This window comes from Narcine bancroftii, chromosome 1 (assembly GCF_036971445.1).
Source record: "Narcine bancroftii isolate sNarBan1 chromosome 1, sNarBan1.hap1, whole genome shotgun sequence".
Lineage (NCBI taxonomy): Eukaryota > Metazoa > Chordata > Chondrichthyes > Torpediniformes > Narcinidae > Narcine > Narcine bancroftii.
In genome coordinates, this window is record NC_091469.1 from 420,747,913 (window position 1) to 420,764,626 (window position 16,714).

Sequence of the window (16,714 nt, forward strand, 5' to 3'; positions counted from 1 at the left end):
AGTCACCTTATTTGGTCTCTCTCTCTTAGGTAGTGAATATGATGAAGAAGAGGTAGACTATGAAGAATCAGACAGCGATGAGTCTTGGACCACAGAAAGTGCAATTAGTTCAGAAGCTATTCTGAGCTCCATGTGCATGAATGGAGGAGAAGAAAAGCCTTTTGCCTGTCCTGTTCCTGGATGTAAGAAGAGATACAAGGTATGTTGGATGGTAGCAAATCGAGATAAATAATTGTTGAACTAGGACTACAACATCAATAGATTGTGCATTGTAACTCAAAAAGTGTCCTTATTTTTTACTAGCAGGATACCCCACGTTGCCCAAGAAATAAAACACTAAGACTACATGGCTGAAACAAAATACCCAAAAAACTTCTTGGTAATTCTGCATAAATATATTTTTTTCAGATTCACAGTCCTGTAACTAACTGAGGTGCAAGTTCAATTTTTTTTACTACATATGATCTTAAAGGTTATATTCAATGTGGTCATGACATTCAGCATCAAATGTTACCCCTCCTGAACCTCCTTGGACATTTCTAGAATGCTCTACATTGATTTGCATGGAGAACAGACCAACATACAGACGTGCGTGCACAAATACCTATATATTAGATTTATGCAAAATCAGAGGTTTTACACAACGCAGTGAAGTTATTTGAGTTTCAACCACGTTGCACTTAGGGTTATTTTTATAATGTATTCAATTGGTATAGAATTGGAAGAAAGTAATCATTGAGAAACCCAAGCAAAGCATTGATAATTAGGTTATTGATGAGTCAGTTCTGCTTGATACCATAGTCAGTTTCAGTTTCCATTGTTTTGCTGATGTGATTTGACAGATTACACAGTTGTGAGTTGGTTTGGATTTGTCCTGCTTTTTATGATCAGGAAATACCTGTGCATTTTTCTGCATTGTTGTAAACTGCAACTGTACAGAAACTTGATTAGAGGTGGAGCTGGTTTGGAGCACAGAGTTTCAGTACAGCAGCTGCAGTGTTGTCTGGTCCTATGATTATTGCTCTCAGCCATTTCTTGACGCAGTCACATGGTGTTACGGAAGGGAACTGTTCCAATTGTCTGTTCAGCATACCCCCTTTCCCAAGATATGAGCAGAGATGTGTTTTTATGGGATGTTTTTCTCTGCTGTGAGCCATTTTATCAAGAATGACAAAGTGTCCTACTGAAATAATTTAACAGCTGAAACTTGAGATGGACAAGGCTTATGCAAAAGCATCAAAAACATTTTCAATTTTGATTTTTAGTCACTTAATATTGTGGGCGATAAGAATTTGATACAAGATCACCTTGTTGATTGGTTTGGCAGTCACAGCAGAGTCCTTCCTTTGCCCCTCCTTCTTCAGTCTGAGGATGAGAAGAAAACCATGGAACATTATAGCACAGAAACAGGCCCCTTTGGCCCTTCTAGTCTGCTAAACCATTTTTTTTTGCCTAGTTCCACTGACCTGCACCAAAGTCCATAGCCCTCCATACGTGTCCAAATTCTTCTTAAAATTGTTAAAATTGAGCCTGCATTCACCACTTCTGTTGGCAGCTCGTTCCACACTCCCATTGTGAAGAAATTCCCTCTAAACTTTTCCATTTTTACTTTCAACCCATGTCCTCTGTTTTATATCTCACCCACCCTCAGTGGAAAAAGCCTATCTACATTTAATCTGTCTATCCCCTCATAATTTTAAAATACCTTTATCAAATCTCCCCCCATTCTTATATGCTCCAGGGAATAAAATCCTGACCTGTTTAACCTTTCTCTGTAACTCATTTCCTGAAATCTAGTGAATCTTCTCTGCACTCTCTATCTTACTGATTTATTTCCAGTAGTTAGGTGACCAAAACTGCACACAATACTCCAAATTTGGCCTCACCAATTTCTTATATAACTTTAACATAACATCCCAACACTTATACTCAGTGCTCTTATTTATGAAGGCCAATATGCCAAAAGCTCTCTTTAGAAATCCTATCCACCTATGATGTCACTTTCAGGGAATTGTGTATCTGTATTCCCAGATCCATCTGTTCTACAACACTCCTCAGTGCCCCACCATTTACTGTGTACGTCCTTTGTTGGTTTGTCCTTCCAAAATGCAACACCTCACACTTGTCTGCATTCAATTCCAACTACCATTTTTCAGCCCATATTTCCAGCTGATCCAGATCCCTCTGCAAGCCCTAAAAATATTCTTTGCTGTCCACAATGCTTCCACTCTTAGTGTCATCTGCAAACTCATTGATCCAATTTACTAAATTATCATCCAGATCGTTGATATAGATGACAAACAACAATGGTCCCAGCACCGATCCCTGAGGCACACCACTAGTCACAGGCCTCCAGTCTGAGAAGCAATCATCCAACACTACTCTCTGGCTTCTCCTGTATTAGCCAATGTCAAATCCAATTCAGTACCCCACCTAGCGTCTGATCCTTCCTGACTAACCTCCCATGTGGGACCTTGTTAAAGGCCTTACAAAGGTCCATGTAGACAACATCCATAGCCTTTCCTTCATCAACTTTCCTGATAACTTCCTCAAAAAAGTTTATAAGATTGGTTAAACGTGATCTACCACGCATAAAGCCATGTTGACTATCCCTAATCAGTCCATGGCTGTCAAAATAATTGTGTATCCGATCTCTTAAAACACTTTCAAATAATTTATCTACAACTGATGTCAGGCTCACTGACTTATCATTTCCAGGGTTACTTTTGGAACTTTTTTAAACAACGGAACAACGCGAGCTGCCCTCAAATCCTCTGGCACCACACCCGCGGCTAAGAACATTTTAAATATTTCTGCCAGGGCCCCTGCAAATTCTATACTAGTCTCCCTCAAGGTACATGGGAATATCTTGTCAGGCCCTGGGAATTTATCCACCCTTATTTATTTAAAGACAGCAAGCACTTCCTCCTCTTTAATCTGTATAGGTTCAATTACTTCACTGCTTGTTTTCCTTACTTTGCACAACTCTGCCATTTTCCTGAGTGAATACTGTTGGGGAAAAAAGATCTCCCCCATCTCTTTTGGCTCCATACAAAGCTGACCACTCTGATCTTCAAGGGGACCTATTTTGTCCCTTACTATCCTTTTGCTCTTAATATACCTGTAGAAACCCTTAGGATTTTCCTTCACATCGTCGGCCAAAGCAACCTCATGTCTTCTTTTAGCCTTCCTGATTTCTTTCCTGAGGTTTTATTGCATTTTTTAAACTCCTAGTGTACTTCATTTGCTCCATGTTCCCCATATCTGCTATACACCACTCTTCTGAACTAAATCCCCAATATCCCTTGAAAGCCAAGGTTCCCTATGCCTTCTAACCTTGTCTTTAATTCTGACAGGAACATAAAAAACTCTGTACTCTCAAAATTTCAACTTTGAAGGTCCTCCACTTTAGCTCATACATCCTTGCCTAAAAACAACTTATCCAAATTCATACATTCTAGATCCTTTTTCATTTCCTCAGAATTAGTCTTTCTCCAATTTATAATCTCAACCCGAGGCCCAGTCCTATCCTTCTCCATAATTAACTTGAAACTAATGACATTGTGATCACTAGATCCAAAATGTTCCCCTACATATACCTCTGTCACGTGTCCTGTCTTGTTCCCTAATAAGAGATCCAATATTACACTCTCTCTAGTTGGTACCTCAATATATTGATTTAGAAAACATTTCTGAACACATTTGACAATCTCTAACACATCCAGCCCTTTAACAGTGTGGGAGTCCCATTCAAAATGCAGAAAGTTAAAATCTCCTACTATTACAACCTTATGTTTCCTGCAGCTGTCTGCTATCTCTCTACAGATTTGCTCTTCCAATTCTCATTGCGTATTGGCAGTCTATAATACAACCCCATGAATGTGGTCAAACGTTTCACATTCCTCAGCTCCACCCATATAGCCTCAGTAGCTGAGCCCTCTGGTGTGTCCTGCCTGAGGACAGCTGTGATATTTTCCCTGAGGAGCAATGCCACTCATCCCCTTTCATCCCTCCTGTTCTATCACGTCAAAGTGATGTGTCAGAATGCTGTGCTGCCATACTCTTTATCTGCAAGGCTTTTTCTCTGAAGGTCAAAGCTCAGGAAAGGTTTCAAGAAGTGGGGGTATCAGGAAATGGGATGGATTTGAGAATTGGGGTTCATGAGAGAAAGGTAGTAATATGTAAAAGTATGGTGATCTAGTGAAAGGAATTGGCTGTGATTAATCGACAATGTCATCTTATACAAATTTTGTCCTATCATACACAGTGACTAAAAATAAAAACTAGCAATTTTTTTTGTTTCTTTCAGTCCCATATAAATTCCATAAGTCAGAATTGTGTTCCATATATTGAATTATTAGGTAGTAATGTTTGATTTCCATATGGGCATAATGGCTGTAATATGGGGTCGCCTGTATCATTTGGAGTGAATTGAATTGTCCAGTGGCTGGCTTCTAAAATGGTGAGGATCTCAGAAAAAGGCCAGGCTGGATCATGGTTAAAGAAGGTTTGCAAAGCTTCTACATTCACTGCAGCTCATCTCCACAATCACAGAGGACCTGGATGTTCATGAGAATGATTAACAGTTTGATTCCCACACTATTCACAAATGGATATGGGAGGACTGCAGAGTTTTGATTTGATCTTAGCTCTGTCTCTGGATGCTGTTTTGTTGCCTGGCACACTTGTACTTCCTGCTGTTTTTAAAGATCACAATTACCCTGGAGATTGGTGATGGTGAGAAAATCTACATTTTTCTGAACTTGTATACTGAACTATTTCAAAACTGAGACTCCCAGTGACTCATGAATCTTTGATGTTCAAGTTTTGAGAACTATGTAATGCTGTGAAGATTTTGATAACCTTCATCTAACGTTTCCTTCTAACTTATTGCCTTGCACTGTTTTATGACACCCTAGGATGTTGTTCTAAATTAAATTTGCAAGGCAAATGCTATATGCCTCAGTGATATGATAATTATACCATCCCTATTAAAATTTTTATTTTGCTTTGCATGAACATTCAGAATAACTTTAGTTGAGGTTTATATATGTATAAAGCTACTTTGTTCTTGCCAAGAAACAAGACATTATTATGCTTGGTCATTTTAGGCAGTTGTGTATAAAAACTGAAAAAGTGTTGAAATCCTTTAAAACATCCAGTTCTTTTTTTTTAAGTATGAAATAATGTTTAATTCTCACCAAAAACAACCAGAACAAAATAAGATAAATCCAACACCAAAAACTCAAAATTCTACTCAGAGGTTTTTGCAAAATTCCAATTTTTTTTTCAACCTGTGACATCAGTTCAGTTCTGAAATAAAATGATGGATAACTGAGGATTTTGATTGTTTCAGGATATCCTCCTTTTTTTTAAACTTTGTTTAAGAATTTATAACATGAATAACATATAGGATTACATTAAAAAAAAATTAAGAATAAAATAATAAAATTACAATACAGTATCAGTAATCTAAATAAACTATACCCTCCCCAATAATTATTACACATTAATAACCCAACTCAAATTAGTCCCCAAAATAAAGAGTGAAGAATTAATAAAGTTAATAATATGTGAGAAAAAAAACCCACTTACAAAAAACAAAAACATAACCGATTAAAATACTAACAAAAAGAAAAGTAATTAATACTAAGATATCAGACTTAAAAAACATATTTAAATCAAACTTAAATGCATATATTTAACAAACGGAGTTAAGATAAAACATATATTTAACTCAAACTTAATATAAAAAATTAGTAAAGTTAGAAACATTATCTACCAAAAATTCTTAAACAATAATCAATTCTTAAAAAAAATTGTAGCATGAAAAAAAAGATGAAAAAAAACTTTCTCTATAGAGATAAACCTTCACCAAATATCAACTAACTTCACATCCATCATCATATTAGTCACATAAACCACCATCTTAAAACAAAATTCAAACCTCATTAAGCATTGTACAATTCAATTTTAGTACTCTTCCACCATTTTTCCCTTTTACTCTTGAATAGTTATCCAATAAAAGCTCCAATACCACATTTAAATATCCCCAATCATTACGTTAAAATTCAGATATCCAAATAATAAAAACACATCTACAACGAAATCTATATCTTCAACAAATGGAGCATAAACCACAAAATTCAAGCCTCATTAAGAATTGTACAATTCAATTTATAACTTTCACCATCATTCCCTTCGTTCTATAACTAAAATAGCAAAAATAATATACAGCAGAATTACCACTCCTTTCACCTTAAAGTTAAAGAAAAAATAAAAAAAACTTATCCATCCCATTCACATTTAAATTTCAGATATTCCTTATCTACTGAATAAACTTTACAAAAAAACCACGTCAATTTTTAGTTTTTTAAACAATCAAATACTTTCTTATGCTTTTTTTTAATATTTAAACAAAAAAAAACCTCTTCACTCTTTAATCTAATAATACAAAAAAAGGGAAAAAAACCGGGTAAGAGGTTAAAAATACCCCCTCCCATCTAAACCGCGCAATGCGGTAACTCCCAAAAAAAAGTGGGTGTGAGATAACTCACACGTAGCAGATGACTTTCAGGAAATAGTGCCTATCCAGTTCTCTCCCCCAACTCTCACTTCATCTTAAACTAACATCATCATTATTTAATATCCCTTTGTTTTTTAAAAAAAAACATTAGAAAAAAAAGGACAACTCTTCTTTTAATCAGCTCCAACTGCCGACTCACCATTACAACCATTCCTTCTTGGAGCACGGCTCTTTTCTTCCATCTCTTGTCTCCTTAGAGATCGCGGCGGACTACGTCTCTGTTGAAACTGAGTAATTGGCAGCTCTTGAGCAAATGCTATAGCTTCCTTTGGAGAATCAAAGAACTTTGGCTGGTAACCATCGTGAAAAACCTTCAAAATAGCTTCCACAACAACTCTTTCTTCCACAACAACTCTTTAGCAGGATTGAATTCCCGTCATTGGAACATAACTTCTTGACTCAAATCCGCATAGAAGAAAACTCGATTATTTTCAATCATCATGGGTGATTTTCTCTGTTGTGCATTTCTAATAGCCACTCGTAAAATTATTTCTCTGTCGTAATAATTCAAGCAACGAATCAAAACAGGTCTTGGACATTGACCTGAAATAGGTCTTCTACGCAAGGCTCTGTGAGCACGTTCCAGAATTATACCTTCTGGGAAATGTTCTTGACCCAGCACCTGCGGAATCCATTCAGTAAAAAATTTTCTTCTGTCTGGTCCCTCCATACCTTCCGGCAAACCAATAATCTTTATATTGTTCCGTCTGCATTGGTTTTCCAAATAATCAATCTTTTTCACCAAATTTTTATTTTGAGTTTGTAAGTCTTCGACCTTTTTGGTCACATCAAAAGCTTGATCCCGTATTTCGTCTATATCTTCTTCACACGAATTAAATTTATCTCTCACTTCAACTTAAAAGCTCCAAACTCAGCCATCTGTTGAGAGTGTATTTTCACCAGAGTATTAAACCTAGTACCAAGTTCAGTCATAATCTTGGATAATCCCTGCATTGTATAAGATAATTTAGATTCAAGATTCACAAAAATCTTTTCAGTTGGAAGAGATTTTGGCTCAATAGATTCCTGCTTCTTCTGCATAACCAAAGGATCTTCTGTTCCTTCCTTCATTCTGGTTGCCTTCCTTGTAGTATGACTGCATGTGGAAACCCCAGCCACAGCCTCTCCAGCAGTGACTGGAGGACACTGGCTGGGGTTTTCCCCAGTCCATAATGTATTAAGTTCTCCCAGTACATCAAGTTGTATAGGTTCTTCTATCTCAAGAGGTGCAGTTTGCAGTGCCACCTCTACAGTTGACAAATGCCTTTGAGTAACTCTTTGTTCTAAAGGCTGTTTAGTGCCCTCTTTAGGGGGCTCTACCGATGTAACATAGAGCTCTACATCCGAACACTGTACCTCTCTCCTGGGATCCATTTCACGCTGAGTCCCGGTGTCTTTCCTGCAGGTAGGCTCCAAAACTTGAACTTTTGGAAAATGTAGTTTTTTGATGATCTGTTGTCGTTTTTTTTTTTGCTCTTTTTCACCAATTGTACTATCATAAGTTAAATTAACAGCACTGAAATTATCTAAACTTTTAAAGAATTTTAACTTTTAAAGAATTTTAAACAATAAGATAGAGTCAGGAGAGGACTGGAAGGCACGTCTGATCCTTACCCCATCTTGCCACGCCCCCCCCCAAACACCCAGTTCCTGTGCTTACTCCTCTGACAACATTAGGCACCAGACCTCACTCCATCGAGGACATCTATATGAGGCAATGTCTTAAAAAAGCAGCCTCTATCCTCAAAGACCCCCACCTCGGCCACGCCCTCTTCACTCTACTACCATTGGGGAAAAAGTACAGGAGCCTAGATGAGGACTCAACGGCACAAGGACAGCTTCTTCCCCACTGCCATCAGATTCCCGAATAATCAACGAACCACAACACTGCCTCACTTTAAGTGAACTATTATTTTAACTTTTTTTATAGTAATGTTGTAAGATGGTAATAATAATAATAAGAATTTTTGCACTATAGTGCTGCCGCAAAACATCGAATTTCATGACACGTTACCAGCTCCGACCATTGCACCGATCTTGCCTGACCCCATCTCCATTCCGTGGGTGGATGCAAGACTAAGGGACCACAAACACGAGTCTTAGCTGATACTTCAACTGAAAATGGAGGCTATCTGCCCTCATCACTAACTCAAGCGAGGACCATCCCGACAGCAAACTAGTTGCTTGATATTAAGCCTCCATTCAGAGCCATCACGAAGCCCACTTTGTAAACTTGTTAAAGACCTAAATTACTGCCACAGTGATACTTAGCTTCACGGGACATTAAAAGAAACATATTGCAGAGATTAAAAAAATATCAAAACTATCTCTGCAGCATTACAAATTAAAAGCCAAACAATAGAAGATCGTAAAAAGTATGAAAAGCTTTTGGAATCCTTTGTGATTGCATCCTGTGGTTTACGAGAATTATGAAAGTTCAGTTAAGTGTTCTGGACTGATTGAATATACAGTAATGGTTGAGGCTGAAGAGATACTGAAATGTTGGAGCTTATAAAAGTATAATTCTTTGTTCAGGAAGCAAACAGTCCACAGCCTTCTTTCAGAAAGATGATTTCCTCGGAGACCACCAAAACATTGAGAACGGTTCCTCTAACAAAAAAAAAATCCCTGTAATTTGCGATATCCTGTCTGCACTTTGTTTGATGGCTAGTCTTTGCTTAATTGCTCCATAATTCCTGGTCTGCTTCTGGACTCTCACAGCCCTCATCAGAAATTCACTCCTAGTATGTGAGCAACCAGACCGGGAATGATCTTGATAAAATGGAGAAGGGTAATGATGCAGGCATAAGAATCAGCAACATCCAACGTTGTAGGCAAGATTCCGACAATCTAATCCAATTAGAGAACACACTTGTCCATTCTAAACTATCTGCATTATTGAAATGTCCAAAGAATATGCAAATTGACTGCTATTTGACATCTTTACAGACCGAGCGCTTTTTCATGACCACAGGATCTCCAAAGTGTTTATATGGCTAATGAAGTATTTTGGAAGTAGACAGAAAATTTAAAATTTGTAATGACCTGAGCTGTGGTAAAATAAGCAGCCATGAATTCAGTTTTCCAAGACATTGGTTGAATGATCGGTTCAGGGTAGACAGCAGAAGAATTTGCTCTTTTCAAAGTAGTGTTGCAATCTCGAAGTAGCATTAATATCCCTTCTTTATGTTATTTTCCAAGAGAAAAGGCTTCTCCATGTTCACCCATAAAATCTATTATCACCTTAATCAGATGATTCCTCAGCTTCGCTATTGAAACATGGACCCATGTTTGCTTATGCACATGGCATCTCTTAATGCAGTATAGTATAATTCCGATTATCCAAAATGGTCTGGGCCAGGCCTATGCCAGATAACTGGTCATTTTTAAACAATAAGCCATAAGGTAAGTTTCATTGAAACCCAAATTTTACCCAACTAATAATCAACTTCTAAATGAAAAGCTTTTCACTACAAGGTGAGTTTTTAATTAGTCTCAACATGGTGCCTTCTCACAGCTGAAATGGAGGCAAGTTATCTGGAGTTTTTAGTCATTTTGATCCTCTCTCTGCTCGTCTAAAGTTCAAAAAGACTTTGGTTACACTGATGCCCAAGAAAAGCAAGGTGATCTGCCTCAATGACTCTCAGCCAGTGGCACTTGATGAAGTGCATTGAGTGGTTGATCATGGAGCAAATCAACTCCTACCTCAGGGTGGACCTGGTCCCACTTCAATTCATCTATTCTCACAACAGATCATCGACAAATGTCATCTCGCTGGCTCTGGATTTGATCACTTTGAACACAGAGACACCTAAATCATTGACTAAGCTGAACTTTCAACACCAGCATACCAGCAAAACATAATCAAACTCAGGGATCCGAGACTCTGTCAATCCCTCTGCGACTAGATCTTTGACTTGTTCATCAGCAGATCGAAATCAGTTCAATTCGGCAACATCACCTCTGTTGTCTCACTGACCATCGATACAGGGGCACCTCAAGACTGCATTCTTAGTCCCCTGATCTATTCCCTGTATACCCATGACTTCACAGTCAAGTTTGGCTCCCACTCAATCTATAACTTTGCTGACGATGCCACCATCGTTGGCCGAGCAACTGGAAATGATAAATAGAGGTCAGGAACCTGGTTGAGTGGTGCCAGGTCAATAATCTTGCTCTCAACATCAACAAGACCAAAGAGCGGGGAGGAGTCACGTGATGGAGTAGTGGCCGGACGGAGAACTCCAGCCCTCTCCAGAAAAGTCGGGAAAAACAAGAGAAAATACAAAGGCACAGAAATAAAAGTTAAAGAAAAGTGAGTATAAAGGTGGAAAGAAGATGGAGACAAAAGAAGAAAAATCAAAATCAACGGTAAGAAGAGAGGAAGAGAAGACAACGGAGAAAAAAGGTGAAGGCCTTACCTGTCCGAAGAGGCCCGCTGTGGAGAGAGGAGCCCGCTACCTCAGGTCGGTAGAAAAAGAACTACAACAATGGCTCACAGAGCCGAGTAAAAGTGCGCAACTCCTCGCGCATGCGCGATGCGCATGAAAAAAACACACCGACGGGAGGGGGGACCAGCTGGGGAGTCGATCTCCACAGCCGGCAACGACAGCTGCAGAACACCTGCAGCAAGAAGAGACCACAGAAGACAATAGAAACAAGAAAGAAGAGAAGGAAAGGGCAACAAAGAAACAACAGATGGCCAACCCAGAGGAAGAAGAAGAGGAAGAATACAGTGAAATAAATGAAGGGAAAGGCAAGGTAAAGGATATACTTGCTCTTGTTAGAGGATACATGGAGTCATTTAAAGAATGGCAAACACAGGAATTCAATGATTTAAGAAGAAGAATAAACAACACAGAAGAGAAAGTGAATAAAATAGATATGACCTTAACAGAAATGGGGGAAAAAATGGACAAGATGGAAGAACGGGCAGTAGCAGCAGAAATGGAGGTAGAAGACTTAAAAAAGAAATTGGAGGAATCTAATAAAAAAAACTAAAGAGACACAAGAACTACTAGCTCAAAAAATAGATATAATGGAAAATTATAACAGAAGAAATAACATAAAGATAGTGGGCCTTAAGGAAGATGAAGAAGGCAAGAATATGAGGGAGTTTATAAAAGAGTGGATCCCTAAGACCCTAGGATGTCCAGAACTACAGCAAGAAATGGAAATAGAAAGGGCACATAGAGCATTGGCCTCTAAACCACAACCACAACAAAAACCAAGATCTATTGTAGTAAAATTCCTAAGATATACTACAAGAGAAAAGGTACTGGAGAAGACAATGGAAAAAGTAAGAGAGGGCAACAAACCACTGGAGTATAAAGGGCAAAAAATCTTCATTTATCCAGATATAAGTTTTGAACTCCTAAAGAAGAGAAAAGAGTTCAATACAGCAAAGGCGATTTTATGGAAGAAAGGGTATAAATTTATACTGAAGCATCCTGCGGTCTTGAAAATATTTATTCCAGGACAACAAAACAGACTGTTCTCGGATCCAGAAGAAGCACGAAAATTTGCAGAACAATTACAAAAATAGACTGAGGGATGAAGACGGGTAATGAGAGTAAAAATGATCACGATTGATATGTATGTGGGTAAAGACAAAAATAGACTGAGGGATGAAGACGGGTAATGAGGGTAAAAATGACCACGATTGATATGTATGCGGGTAAAGAGGTATAAGAGTGAATAGAGACAATGGGCATACGTGAAAGTATCTGTAATTAGAGGAAAACATAGATAGTATAGACAAGAATTAATAAGGGAAGGTAATGGAATAGAGAGAATAAGGAGGGAATTAAAAGAGTGACCTTTGTGACATATGAAAAGTGAAATCTTTTCTGGGGGGGGCTGGGTGGGGGAAAAGAGCGGTCACTGCAAAATCAGTTGACGCTTGCGAGTGGATTCGCAAATCCAAATGGAGAGGGGAGATGTGGTTGTCCGACAAAGGATAAAGGACAACTCAGGAGGGGAAGGGGAGATTGGGGATAAAGAAGATAGAAATAGGAGAATAAGGAAAATGTTGGATGTTGTAGGAATGTTGTCTTGTAAAGAGTTGAAAATAAGAAAACAGAAATGGAAAAGGAGGAAAGGTAATGATGGAAAAACGGAAAGAGAAGATAAACAAAATATAAAATGGCTACGCTGAACTATATGACTTTAAATATTAATGGAATACATAACCAAATTAAAAGGAAGAAACTACTAAATTTACTGAAAAAGGAAAAAATAGATATAGCATTTGTCCAAGAAACACACTTAACTGAATTGGAGCACAAGAAATTAAAGAGAGATTGGGTAGGACATGTAACAGCAGCATCGTATAATTCAAAAGCAAGAGGAGTGGCTATATTAATTAGCAAAAATGTGCCATTTAAAATAGAAGAGGAAATAATAGATCCAGCAGGGAGATATGTTATGATAAAATGTCAGATATATTCGGAGCTTTGGAATCTACTTAATATATATTCACCTAACGAAAAAGATCAAAAGTTTATGCAAGATATCTTTTTGAAGGTAGCTAATACGCAAGGGAACAAACTAATAGGAGGGGATTTCAATCTGAATTTGGATCCAAATATGGATAAAACGGGGAAAAAAATTAACAGGAAGAACAAAGTAACCAAATTTATAATTAAATCAATGCAAGAAATGAAACTTGTGGACATATGGAGGAAACAAAACCCAAAAGAAAAGGAATACTCATACTACTCGACTAGACATAAAAAATACTCAAGAATAGACCTATTTTTGTTATCAGCTAGTATGCAGGATAGAGTAAGAAATACAGAATATAAAGCGAGAATGCTATCGGACCATTCACCCTTAATACTGACAGTAAAGCTAGAGGACATCCCTCCAAGAATGTATAGATGGAGATTAAACCCCATGCTACTTAAAAGACAGGATTTTAGAGAATTTATTGAAAAACAATTAAAAATGTATTTTGAAGTAAATACGGAATCAGTGGAAGATAAGTTTATACTATGGGATGCAATGAAAGCATTCATTAGAGGGCAAATAATAAGTTATGCAACCAAGATGAAGAAGGACTATAATCAGGAAACAGAGCAGTTGGAAAGGGAAATAGTAAACATAGAAAAAAAATTAGCAATAAAGGAAGATACAACCAAAAGAAGAGAATTGGCGGATAAAAAAATAAAATATGAAACATTACAAACATATAAGGTGGAGAACAATATAATGAAGACAAAACAGAAATATTATGAACTAGGTGAAAAAACACACAAAATCTTAGCATGGCAGCTTAAGACAGAGCAAACTAAGAAAATGGTATTGGCAACAAGGAAAAAAGACAAACAAATTACATATAATCCAAAAGAAATTAAGGAAAACTTCAGAGAATTCTATGAACAATTATACCGAACTGAAAACGAAGGGAAAGAAGGGAAAATAGATGAATTTTTGACTAAAATTGAACTACCAAAACTACAAATAGAGGAACAAAATAAATTAACAGAACCATTTGGAACAGTAGAAATACAAGAGATAATAAAAAAATTACCAAATAATAAGACACCAGGAGAGGATGGACTCCCAATAGAATTCTACAAAACATTTAAAGACCTATTAATACCGCCCCTCCTGGATGTAATCAACCAGATTGATGAGACACAAAACTTACCAGATTCATGTAAAACAGCAATAATTACAGTGATACTAAAACAAGGGAAAGATCCACTCTCACCAGCGTCATATAGACCAATATCTTTGCTAAACACAGATTATAAGATAATAGCTAAACTATTAGCAAACAGGTTAGCAGAACAGATACCGAAAATGGTAAATTTAGACCAAACTGGATTTATCAAAAAAAGACGCACAACAGACAATATTTGTAAATTTATTAACTTAATTCATGCAGTAGAAGGAAATAAAGCACCTGCAGTAGCAGTTGCTTTAGATGCAGAGAAGGCCTTCGAAAGAGTAGAATGGAATTATTTGTTCAAAGTATTGCAAAAATTCAGTTTACCGGAGAAGTATATTAATTGGATTAAAGCATTATATAAGGGACCGTTAGCGAAAGTGACAGTAAATGGACATGTATCAAAGCAATTTAACTTAAGCAGGTCAACGCGGCAGGGATGCCCACTATCACCATTATTGTTTGCGCTAGCTATAGAACCACTAGCAGAATCGATAAGAATAGATAATAATATAAAAGGAATAAAAATAAAAGACAGGGAATATAAAATCAGTCTATTTGCGGATGATGTGATAGTGTACTTAACAGAACCAGAACTATCAATAAAAGAACTATATAAGAAATTGAAGGAATATGGAGAAGTGTCGGGATACAAGATAAACGTAAATAAAAGTGAAGCAATGCCTATGAATAACGCGGATTTCTCAAAATTTAAGAAGGAATCCCCATTCAGATGGCAAATGCAGGCAATAAGATACCTAGATGTACAAATAAACAAAAATCTAGGCCAATTATATAAACTCAATTACAATCCACTAATGAAAAAATTACAGGACGATTTAGAGCATTGGAAAGAGCTACCACTAACACTGATAGGAAGGATAAACTGTATTAAAATGAACATTTTTCCAAGGATACTGTACTTATTTCAGGCATTGCCAATACAACTGACAGAAAAATTCTTCAAAGAGTTAAAGAAAATAATAAGGAAATTTTTATGGAGAGGGGGAAACCGAGGATAGCACTAGATAAATTAACAGAATGGTATAAACAAGGAGGCTTACAATTGCCAAACTTGAAAAATTATTATAGAGCCGCACAATTAAGGTACCTATCAGATTTTTATCAAACAAGGGAAAAACCAGACTGGACGAGATTAGAATTAGATAAAATAGGGGAAAAGATACCTGAACACATATTATATAAATGGGACGAAAAATTGGTACAACATAGAATTTCTCCAGTATTACACCATCTCCTCAATATATGGAAGAAGATTCATGTAGAAAGAAATAAAACAAAATATAAATTACCAAAACTAATATTGACGCAAAATAAGCTACTCCCTTTTACAATAGACAACCTTTCCTTTAGAAAATGGGGAAAAAAAGGAATTAAAAGAATAGAAAATTGTTTTTCAGGAAATAGATTCTTATCCTTTGAACAAATGAGAGATAAGTACAATATAACTGGAGATACAGTGCTGGCATATTACCAACTGAGATCCTACTTGAAAGATAAATTAGGAAGCAATTTGAGTTTACCAGAGGGAAGTAACCTTGAATATGTGATTACAGATACAATGTTAATCAAAAGATTTATAACAAATATGTATATTAAACTGCAAGAAAAGGAGAATGAGGAAACAAATGGTAAAACTAAACAAAAATGGGAACAAGATTTAAATATAAAGATAAAAAAGGAAACATGGGAGAAATTATGTTCTGGAACGATGAGAAATACCATAAATACGAGGCTGCGTATGAAACAATATAATTGGTTACACAGACTATACATTACACCGCAAAAGTTAAATAAATGGGACCCAACAGTATCTGATAGATGTTATCGATGTAAAAAAGAAAGGGGAACAACAATTCATGCAATCTGGACATGTGAGAGAGTAGAAAAATTTTGGGATGATCTCAATCAGATATTAAATAAAATAACAGAAAACAATATACCAAAGAATCCAGAGATCTTTCTCCTAAGTAACATAAAAAATAAAGAATTTGGAATTGATTTGGAAGATGCACAAAAAAGATTTGTTAAGATAGCCCTAGCCGTAGCAAAAAAATGTGTTATGTCAACCTGGAAATTGGAAGATAATTTGAAAATACAACAATGGTATATAGAAATGAATAAATGTATTCCATTAGAAAAAATAACATATAGTTTAAGAAATAATATTGAAATATTCGAACAAGTATGGGAGCCTTACATTAAATACAATAGCGAAAACCTACCAGGAACAAACATTACCTAAGTTGATGGAAGGAGAAGAAAAGAAAAGAATGGACTCAGTAGAATTTCTGGTGTATTTTTGTTGAATGACAACATTGTCTGACTGGCTTAATGCAACCTAGATTGTATACCTAAAATGGATGAGAGGGGGGGGGGTGGGGGGGTGGCTTGGGAGGAGGGAGGTGGGGGGGGAGAAAAAGTCACTGTAT

At 36.7% G+C, this 16,714-nt stretch overlaps 2 protein-coding genes across 14 annotated transcripts in view; one reads left to right on the forward strand and one right to left on the reverse strand.

The window, feature by feature from the left end:
- LOC138751600 (juxtaposed with another zinc finger protein 1) overlaps nucleotides 1-16,714 on the forward strand; it is a 228,436-nt gene that overhangs the window by 205,742 nt on the left and 5,980 nt on the right. For 2 of the 4 annotated variants that reach the window (XM_069914115.1, XM_069914114.1), the window contains one exon: nucleotides 30-199. In XM_069914115.1, coding sequence (XP_069770216.1) covers nucleotides 30-199 — 170 coding nt within the window. Of the gene's footprint in view, nucleotides 1-29; nucleotides 200-303; nucleotides 380-16,714 lie in introns of all 4 variants that reach the window. The other 2 variants (XM_069914116.1, XM_069914118.1) reach the window with 2 other exon arrangements.
- The window catches only part of LOC138751597 (tax1-binding protein 1 homolog), a 244,849-nt gene that overhangs the window by 31,744 nt on the left and 196,391 nt on the right, over nucleotides 1-16,714 (reverse strand). For 6 of the 10 annotated variants that reach the window (XM_069914095.1, XM_069914096.1, XM_069914098.1 and 3 more), the window contains one exon: nucleotides 1,308-1,365. The exons of 2 other annotated variants lie outside the window; for them this stretch is intronic. In XM_069914095.1, the coding sequence (XP_069770196.1) occupies nucleotides 1,308-1,365 (58 nt within the window). Of the gene's footprint in view, nucleotides 1-158; nucleotides 177-1,241; nucleotides 1,366-16,714 lie in introns of those variants that run through there. 2 more of the 10 variants (XM_069914102.1, XM_069914100.1) reach the window with 2 other exon arrangements.